The following is a 9,788-nucleotide window of genomic DNA, read 5'->3' as shown; positions in this document are numbered from 1 at the left end:
TCACAATATTATTGTTTTTTACTGTATTTTTAATTAAATAAATGTAGCCTTGGTGAGCAGACGAAACTTCTTTTAAAAACATTAAAAATCTTAGTGGTTCCAAACTTTTGAACTGTACTTTATTTCTGTATATATATAAATATATATATATATATACAGAAATATATATATAAATATATATTATATATATACTTTTGAACTGTACTATATATATATATATATATATATATATATATATATATATATATATATATATATATATATATATATATATATATATATTCTTCCAGATATTTGCTTTTTTTTTTATCAAAACTTAAAAACAAAAAATCAAACATAATATATGAACAAATGAGTAAATAATATTTCTGAATTAATAAAATTTTATTAATAAAAACTAAAACGTTTCCGCAAGAACAGAAAAGGTTGCCTTTTCCTAATGTTTTGACTTTATATATTGTAATATATTCGTGAATTGAGAAGGTATAAACAAAATCCATTTTCTATTAAAATATATTACTTTCAACCATGCATTTTCAGCTATTTATATCATACTTCATATATAGTACGGGCAGATTTTATTCTTTTTTCTACTATTTATTCTGCTATTTTGTAAATCATGTTACTGTTTGCTGAACGCTGACTGTCTGTTGCTAAGTGGTTGCTAAGAGAGATCAAGACGCGTCGGAGTGAAGCACCCTGGGAAGTGTAACGTTTTCGTCAAACAAAAATGAAGGCAAGTATGTTTTTATATATAAAACAACTTAATGTCCTATTGCATTTAAACTCGATATAGCTATCTGAAGTGCACATGTGCTTTCGCGAGGACGTTTTAAAAGCATCATATACAGCATTAGCACGATGGCTAGTTAGCTCAGCAGCAGTGCATGTCTTTTACCAGTGAATGTATGTAAATAAAAGTGAATAAACTGCAAAATACTGATTAACTAAACTTTCGTGTCTGCTAATAGTATAAATGTTGACCAAAAGAATTGGACCGTTATTATGTTATCTTTGCTGATACTATGTCGTTTTGTTGTCATTTTCCCTGGTATTGTATGACTGCAGTTTAATATTGATTTGAGACTTGTTTGGTTTCTTTTCAGCGTGTTTTCACGCTGTCAGAAAAGTCCTGGTCTGGATCATGTTTGCAATACAAATGGCAGAAAACAGTAGGAAACTATCTTGCAGTTGCAGGGTGAGCAACGTTTTGCTTGTTTATATAGCCATAGCCAAACGAAGTGTTATTCTTATTAAGCAACATTTGAGTGAAATATTTTATATTATCCACAGCCCTGACAATTTTGTAAAAATCTTTGATCGGCATGGACAGAAGGTCAATGAGTTAAATCTTCCTGGGTAAGTCAGAATTCAGGTTTGTTCTGTCTGAGACTGTAATTTAGATAGATAAATGTAATTCTTTATAACAAAAGAGCAGTAATATTGTAGGACTGACATTCTTTTTCTGTAGTTGCTCATACTTTCGTGTTTTGTCCGTGCAGGAATTGTGTATCTCTTGACTGGGATAAAGATGGTGATACTTTGGCTGTAATTTCTGAAAAGTCCAGTTCCATTTACTTGTGGGATGCAAATGTTAACAAAACCTCTCAGCTAGACAGTGGCATGAGGTGAGTGATGCGATGAAAGAGGGAACGTGTTATTGAATAAACTCTTGAAATCAGATTTGGTTTTAGAGATGATGGCTTTTTTTTCCGTTTGCTAATTTCGTGTTGATACAGAGATCAGATGTCCTTCCTGCTCTGGTCCAAAACTGGGCCAATGTTGGCTGTTGGCACATCTAAAGGAAACCTTCTCATCTACAACCAGCAAACCTCACGCAAGATTCCGGTTCTGGGTAAAATAGAATTTAAAAAAAATTGTGTGAATAGTTCTCAAGTCATATATTTATTTCTTCTTTCAGATGTGTTTTTTTATATTAAAGGGTTAGTTCACCCAAAAATGAAAATGCTGTCATTTATTACTCACCCTCATGCCGTTCCACACCCGTAAGACCTTCGTTAATCTTCGGAACACAAATTAAGGTATTTTTGTTGAAATCCGATGGCTCCGTGAGTCCTGCATAGCCAGCAATGACATTTCCATAAATGTACTAAAAACATATTTAAATCAGTTCATGTGAGTACAGTGGTTCAATATTAATATTATAAAGCGACGAGAATATTTTTGGTGCGCCCAAAAAAAAAGACTTATTTAGTGATGCCCGATTTCGAAACAGCGCTAAAGTCACGTGATTTCAGCCGCTGGCAGTTTGACACGTGATCTGAATCATGATTCGACACACTGATTCATTTATGCTCCGATGCTTCATGAAGCAGTGTTTTGAAATCGGGCATCACTAAATAAGTCATTATTTTGTTTTTTTGGCACACCAAAAATATTTTCGTCGCTTTATAATATTAATATTGAACCACTGTACTCACATGAACTGATTTAAATATGTTTTAGTACCTTTATGGATCTTGAGAGAGGAAGTGTCATTGCTCCCTATGAAGGCCTCACGGAGCCATCGGATTTCAACTAAAATATCTTAATTTGTGTTCCGAAGATTAACGAAGGTTTTACGGGTGTAGAACGGCATGAGGGTAAGTAATAAATTACAGAATTTTCATTTTTGGGTGAACTAACCCTTTAATATAAAAAAACACTTTTAACTACTACACTTTTAAACTAACCTTTTAATATAATTTATTTATAAATATAATTTATTCTAATATAATAGTATAATATTAATATTAAATATATATTAATGAACTGGATAAAACATTTCCAAAGGATCAGAAAAGGTTGCCTTTTTCTAATGTTTATTATTTCTCTGATCCCTCTTGCAATTTATTTTTAATATATTTATGAAATGTGAAGGTTTAAACAAAATATATTTTCTGTTTAAAAATATATTACTTTCAGCTTACAATTTGTATTTATAAAATTCTTCACATATATTTTGGGCCGACACAAAAAAGTATTTGCCGTAGGGAATACACTCTGTAAACTCTGGAGTTTAGGTACTCCTTATCAAATATACTTTTCTCTTTCCTCAAAACTCTGTATATTTTCATCTCTATTCTACTTTTTATTTTCAGTAAAAATATATATTATTTTAAATGTATTGAATAGAATGCTCTGTGAATAGTTCCCACATCATGCATACTGTACATAATGTACATGTAGGTAAGCATACAAAGAAAATCACATGTGGCTGTTGGAGCTCTCACAACCTCCTGGCGTTAGGCAGTGAAGACCGCAGCATAACAATCAGCAACCACGAGGGAGACACCATTCGACAGGTACGTGAGGATCTGTCAGAGTGAGATCCTGTATTACTATATCGGTTGATGCAGACATATAGATTAAAATGTTCTTTTCTGCTCTCTTTCTTGCCTTCAGACTTCTGTGAGAGCAGATCCTGCAGATGTTCAGTTCTCAGTGATGAAAACAGATGAGAGATCATCTCCAGGAGAAAGCACTGTATGTTGACATACTCATTTTACTTGATTTTTACACTGATTGTACTTATAGTGCTCAGCATAAATGAGTACACCCCCTTTGAAAAGCAATATTTTAAACAATATCTCAATGAACAAAAACAATTTCCAAAATGTTGACAAGACTAAGTTTAATTTAACATCTGTTTAACTTATAACATGAAAGTAAGTTAATAATATAACTTAGATTACAAATTTTTCAGTTTTACTCAAATTAGGGTGATGCAAAAATGAGTATACCCCACAACAAAAACTACTACATCTAGTACTATGTATGGCCTCCAAGATTTTTAATGACAGCACAAAGTCTTCTAGGCATGGAATGAATAAGTTGGCGACATTTTGCATTTTGCAATTATCTTTTTCCATTCTTCAAGAATGACCTCTTTTAAAGATTGGATGCTGGATGGAGAGTGAAGATATATATCTTTTGGTTATTTTCTCTTTATTTTGAACTTTATGGATGCAAATAACTGTCTGGCATTGCTGTACAAACCGTGAAACTAAACTTTCTTCAGCTCTGTATTTTTTTTTTTTTTTTTTTTTTTACATTGTTTCACATTGTATGCAAATATTTCTACAGACTAACTAAATGATCTTTACTTTGCAGGTGAGTGTTGCTTTGGGTAAGAAGACCCTGTTTCTTTTTAACCTGAATGACCCCGATAACCCTATAGAACTGGCCTTCCAGCAGCGTTACGGCAACATCATTTCCTACCGCTGGTACAAACACACACATGCATGCACGCACACAGATGTACTAAAATATTGGAGTGACTGTTTTAACTCTTTGACCATTGTGCTCAAACAAGACATTTTAACCACAGATAGAATGACTGTTCCTTCAACCAATTTAGCCATTTTGGATCAATTAAAAATGTGCTTAAAAACAATAACTAAGAATAAAAAAAAAAAACTTCCTGGTTGTTGCACAAAATGTAACTGCAATTTTAGTTATTATTAATAATGATAATAATACATTTATAATTATTTAGAATTTTCCTTTCTTATAACACAAAAAAAGCGAGAAAAAAAAAGGCCAAAAACAAATGCTTATTGTGTTTTTCATATACTGAACACATATTTTCCTTTCTCTCTGTAGGTATGGGGATGGCTATATTATGATTGGATTTTCACATGGTTATTTTGTGGTCATTTCCACACATATCCGTGAGATTGGCCAAGAGTTGTTTCAAGCCCACAATCATAAAGACAGCCTGACAAGCATCGCCATCTCACAGTCACTAAACAAGGCTGCGTCCTGTGGGGACAACTGGTAAGTGTTTATTAGTATCAAACACTAGATATACAAAGACAGTGCACTCATATTGCTGTGAATGGGAGAAAGTGCAATGTGCAGTATGGAGGAATAAGTCCTGCCTTCTAAATAAAAGAGCCAATCGTAAAGTCATTGAGACATTGCACATGTGCATTTGCTGGTCCAGCCTGAATAATGCTGTTTTTTAAGAAACAAAATTTATGAGACAGTTGTTGTCAGATTTCATTAGTGATTTCAAATATAAAATCGTAAGCTTGGTGAACAGCTTTGGAGAATTTGATGTTTCCCCATTCAAAGAGAAATAAAATAGCTGCCAGAGAAGCGTTTCAAAGATGGCCGCCGAGTGAAATGACTTGCCTTAAAGGGACTTTGTTAGTATGCACATTACAATATATGTTTGCATAACTGCTATATACAACATTTTTGTGATAAGCTGATCACGTGTTAGTCAGTTGTCAAAACCAATTTACTAAGGATTGACCTCACCTACAGCTCTCAGACGAACACTCCACTGCTTTCTCGTCCAATCGTGACAGTTTCATCCACCACTCTCTTTGAACATCAAATTTTCTTTCTGTGCTGTAAGATAACACTATTGTATCTCTCTGTGAGTATTAAGATACATGACCTGACTGATCTGAAGGAGATGTATGCTATAGTCACACTGGATGAGGAGACCAAAGGTATGAAATAATTTCTGAGACATATTGATGTACTGTATATGTGTTAAAAAAAAAAAAAAAATTGTTCTCTCCGAAGTTTGCATATTCACTGAATAATCTGCGTACATGTTTTTCTCAGGCCTTGATCAGATGTGTTGGACTGATGATGGGCAGCTGTTAGCTGTGTCTTCTCAGCAGGGCACTTTGCATGTCTTCCTCACCAAGTTGCCCATATTGGGAGACAGCAGTGGCACTAGAATTGCATATCTTACATCCCTGCTGGAGGTTACAGTTGCTAACCATGTGGAAGGGGTGAGGAGACGTCACAAAAACATATACACTTATATAAAATATGAGTTACTCGTAATACATGTGCTCACAAAGCATCATTATACAATTATTCGTCACCTTTTTCCAAACTCCTAATGCTAAATACTAAACATATTTTTAACCTGTCTTTCATTGTGTGAGCTACAAATGTGTATGATACTGCAAATTGTGCAACTTGTTGAAAAGAGGTGTGCTATTACTTATCTAAGCAATCAGAATTATGATTAATAATCGAATAACTGGCACTAGAGCTGCATGATTCAGGATAAATTGAGAATCACAATTTTTTTTTGTTTAAAATGGAGATCACGATTCTGAATATACAACCAAACAAAATAACTTGTAATAACTAGAGGTTCTGACAAAATGTTAATTTCTGCAGTCTGTTTAAAAAAATATTTAATTAATCTGAATTAAAGGACTAGTCCACTTTTAAATAAACTTTTCCTGATAATTTACTCACCCTCATGTCATCCAAGATGTCCATGTCTTTCTTTCTTCAGTCGAAAAGAAATTAAAGTTTTTGATGAAAACATTACAGGATTTTTCTCCTTATAGTAGACTTCAGTGGGCACCAAACAGTTGAAGGTCAAAATTAGTTTCACTGCAGCTTCAAATTGTTCTACACGATCCCAGATGAGAAATAAGGGTCTTATCTAGTGAAACCATCGCTCATTTTCTGAAAAAAAAATTGAAAATTATATAAGTTTTAACCATAAATGCTCATCTTGAACTAGCTCTCTTCTTCTTCTTTATTAGAATTCTGGCAGTGTAGACACTGCTAAGTGTATTACTGCCCTCCACAGGTTAAACTAATTGTTATATATTATTAAACTAGCATATTGCATATAAAAATTAGTTCAAAACTTTGACCTGTGGAGGGCAGTAATACACTTAGCAGTGTCTACACTGCCAGAATTCTAATAAAGAAGAAGAAGAAAGCTAGTTCAAGATGAGCATTTATGGTTAAAACTTCTATAATTTTCATGATTTCACGATGGTTTCATCTGGGATCGTGTAGAACCATTTGAAGCTTCAATTCTTCAAATTCTTACTGGAAATAGTAGACCATCTGGGTATCTTTAGAACACTCATTTCAAGTTACTACGATGTGGGGGCACACTAATTCTAATTTCGAATACTATTTAGGATGGATAGTATGCGAATTGAGACAGCATTCACTTGTTTCATTACTGGATGAATCTGTGTTTTTGAACGAACCTCTTGAATGAATGATTCAATGACAATTTTTTTTAACATAATAGATATAGCCAAATTGTTGTCATTTAGGAATACGATTGCGTGGCTGTTTGAATCAAGATTGCGATCTTTGAACAATTAATCATGCAGCTCTATCTGGTATGCGACGAAATGGTTAAAAAAATCCCTTAGACTTTAGTTGAAGGAAGGACCCGAGCCATATCTACAGATTTAGGGCGGCTTCTTTTCATTTGGACCATTAAGTAACCATCTAGCAACCACCCTAGCAACACCCTTAGAACGACAATGCCCTTACAACCACCCACAACACCCTATAGTTTTGTGGTTTTTGCCAGAATGTTTTTTTTTTTTTTTTTTTTCAGAAAATGTAAAAATGTAGTTTATAGATGGCATTTTATCTCTTCTTAGGAGTCCCCTGTTGCTATGGCAGTGGAGGTGGAGCCTAATTTCATAGCTGTGGGACCATATCATGTTGCTGTGGGCATGAATAACAGAGCATGGTTTTATGCATTAGGAGAGGGTGGTAAGTGAGGAACAGTATGAATTCACATTAGAGAAAAAAAGGAAATATTCTGACTTGTAGCAGTAACTTTACTTAAGTGTGCATGTGTGTGTTTCAGGTGTGGAGCGTGTAAAAGACACTGAGTATTTAGGGACAGTGGCCAGTATGTGCCTGAACTGTGACTATGCTGCTGCCCTGTTTGAGGGGAAAGTCCAGTTGCATGTGGTAAGAAGACAATCATGTGTACAAAGACAAAATTCGGAATATATGACTGTTAACTTTTTTTGCTTACTATTTGTTTTAATGTGTGTGTATATGAAAGATTGATGGAGATGAGCAGATTGTTCAGGAGGACAGACAGACAAAACTGTTTCCGGAACCTGACCAGAAATACCGCATCCTCAGTCATGCTCTCACCTCTGAGTTTCTGTATTATGGGACTGATGTGAGTCATTCACAAATACCTCTTCTTTTATTTATCCTTACCTGATTTTATTAATCAAATGGATAGTTATTGTCCTGGATGCTGTTTGGTTTGTGCTAATACACTTTATAAAATACATACAATCAGTTAATTTGTAATTAATACACTAAAGACTATGCAGTAATTTTTTTTACATATTTTTTGTATATTATAGTACATTTGATTATTCAATTCCTGTATTATTTCTTACTCGAATGCTTCTGTTAAATAGATTTAAAGGGTTAGTTCACCAAAAATGAAAATTCTGTCATTAATTACTCAACATCATGTCGTTCCAAACCCGTAAGACTTTCGTTCATCTTCGGATCACAAATGAAGATCTTTTTGATGAAAGTTGAGAGCTTTCTGTTCCTCCAAAGACAGCCTACGCAACTTAAACTTTGATGTTTCAAAAAGCTCATAAAGAGATCGTAAAACTAATCCATATGAATTGAGAGGTTTAGTCCAAATTCGCTTTATATGATGAACAGATTTATTAAGACTTTTATTTACATAAACATTCATCAACTTCATCAATCCATCAAATGAGGTTCATTTTCATGTGTAACGTTTAAGCTTCCGCAAGAGGTTTGTTATCGTGTATCAAGCAGGTTCGTCTGAGCTTCTGTTTGGTGATCAATGTTTATATGTCAATAAAAGCATAAATTAAATCTGTTCATCATGTAAAGCGATCAAGTCTCTATAGAAAATTTGGACTAAACCACTCAATTCATATGTATTAGTTTTACGATCTCTTTATGATCTTTCTGAAGCATCAAAGTTTGTTGGGTAGCTGTTTTTTGAGAGAAAGAAAGCTTGCAGATTTCATCAAAAAGATCTTCATTTGTGTTCCGAAAAGAGCGAAAGTCTTACGGGTTTGGAACAACATGAGTGTGAGTAAATAATGACAGAATTTTGATTTTTTTGGGGTGAACCATCCATTTAATTGTATTTGTTCTACTGTTTGTTATTTGTATCTTTGCTCTTATTTATCTCAAAGATAAAATAACAAAAAGTACTATATTGTAATCATTTATATATAAATTATTATTAATAAAAGAATTGGAGGAAAAGATGCATCAAGAATTGATTATTAATCGTTACTTTCTGAATCTTATTTGAATTATGAGACAAGTGAAGATTAACACCTCTAGTTAATAATATATTAAGTTTTGTTATTTATATATGGTATATTATATCTTCTAGCAGCAGAATGCTTATTAAAATAACATTTTAATGAAAGTTTATACCCTTAATATTTTCTAATTTGATAAAAGCAATAAGGCACTCAAGTGTGAGTGATGTGAACCCTTTAGTGTGACTCTGTTCACGATATAACATAGCCTTTTTGTACCTTATTACATAAGTGCATCATTCTTTGTGTTCCTTCTGCTTATGTTTTTTCTCTCTCTTTCACATTGTATAGACCGGGTTGATTCAGTGTTTCTATTTTGAAGACTGGCAGAGTGTGAATGAATATCGCCACACAGTGGGTGTACGCAAAGTCTTTCCCGACCCCAATGGAACACGTCTCGTTTTTATTGATGAAAAAAGTGACGGCTTCCTATACTGTCCGGTACACACAAACAAACATGTTTCCACACTTAAAAGGGTAGTTCACACAAAGATAAAAAAAATAAAAATAAATAAAAAATTCATCATTTACTCACCATCATGTTGTTCCAAACCTGTATGACTTTCTTTTCTTGTGCGGAACACAAAAGAAGATATTTTAAAGAATTCAGGTAGCCAAGAGTTTTGGCACACATTTTCCAGAATATTTTATTTTGTGCTCCAAAGAAGAAAGAAAGTCAAGTAGGTTTGGAAT

At 33.4% G+C, this 9,788-nt stretch overlaps 1 protein-coding gene across 2 annotated transcripts in view; it reads left to right on the top strand.

Moving 5' to 3' along the window:
* Positions 1 to 652: 652 nt before the first annotated feature.
* wdr19 (WD repeat domain 19) overlaps positions 653 to 9,788 on the top strand; it is a 28,696-nt gene continuing 19,560 nt past the window's right edge. For both annotated transcript variants that reach the window (XR_010896605.1, XM_067402977.1), the window contains exons 1-15: positions 653 to 736; positions 1,107 to 1,198; positions 1,294 to 1,359; positions 1,503 to 1,628; positions 1,740 to 1,855; positions 3,190 to 3,305; positions 3,406 to 3,486; positions 4,114 to 4,226; positions 4,606 to 4,779; positions 5,395 to 5,465; positions 5,584 to 5,756; positions 7,404 to 7,518; positions 7,616 to 7,722; positions 7,820 to 7,942; positions 9,387 to 9,536. Coding sequence is in view for 1 of the 2 variants with exons in the window: in XM_067402977.1 (XP_067259078.1) it covers positions 731 to 736; positions 1,107 to 1,198; positions 1,294 to 1,359; positions 1,503 to 1,628; positions 1,740 to 1,855; positions 3,190 to 3,305; positions 3,406 to 3,486; positions 4,114 to 4,226; positions 4,606 to 4,779; positions 5,395 to 5,465; positions 5,584 to 5,756; positions 7,404 to 7,518; positions 7,616 to 7,722; positions 7,820 to 7,942; positions 9,387 to 9,536 (1,629 nt within the window). In the remaining variant the exon portion in view is untranslated. The remainder of the gene's footprint in view (positions 737 to 1,106; positions 1,199 to 1,293; positions 1,360 to 1,502; positions 1,629 to 1,739; positions 1,856 to 3,189; positions 3,306 to 3,405; positions 3,487 to 4,113; positions 4,227 to 4,605; positions 4,780 to 5,394; positions 5,466 to 5,583; positions 5,757 to 7,403; positions 7,519 to 7,615; positions 7,723 to 7,819; positions 7,943 to 9,386; positions 9,537 to 9,788) is intronic.

Source organism: Chanodichthys erythropterus, chromosome 12, assembly GCF_024489055.1.
Source record: "Chanodichthys erythropterus isolate Z2021 chromosome 12, ASM2448905v1, whole genome shotgun sequence".
NCBI classification, from domain to species: domain Eukaryota; kingdom Metazoa; phylum Chordata; class Actinopteri; order Cypriniformes; family Xenocyprididae; genus Chanodichthys; species Chanodichthys erythropterus.
Note: the sequence above shows the minus strand (reverse complement) of the source record. Positions and strands in the feature narration are given on the sequence as shown.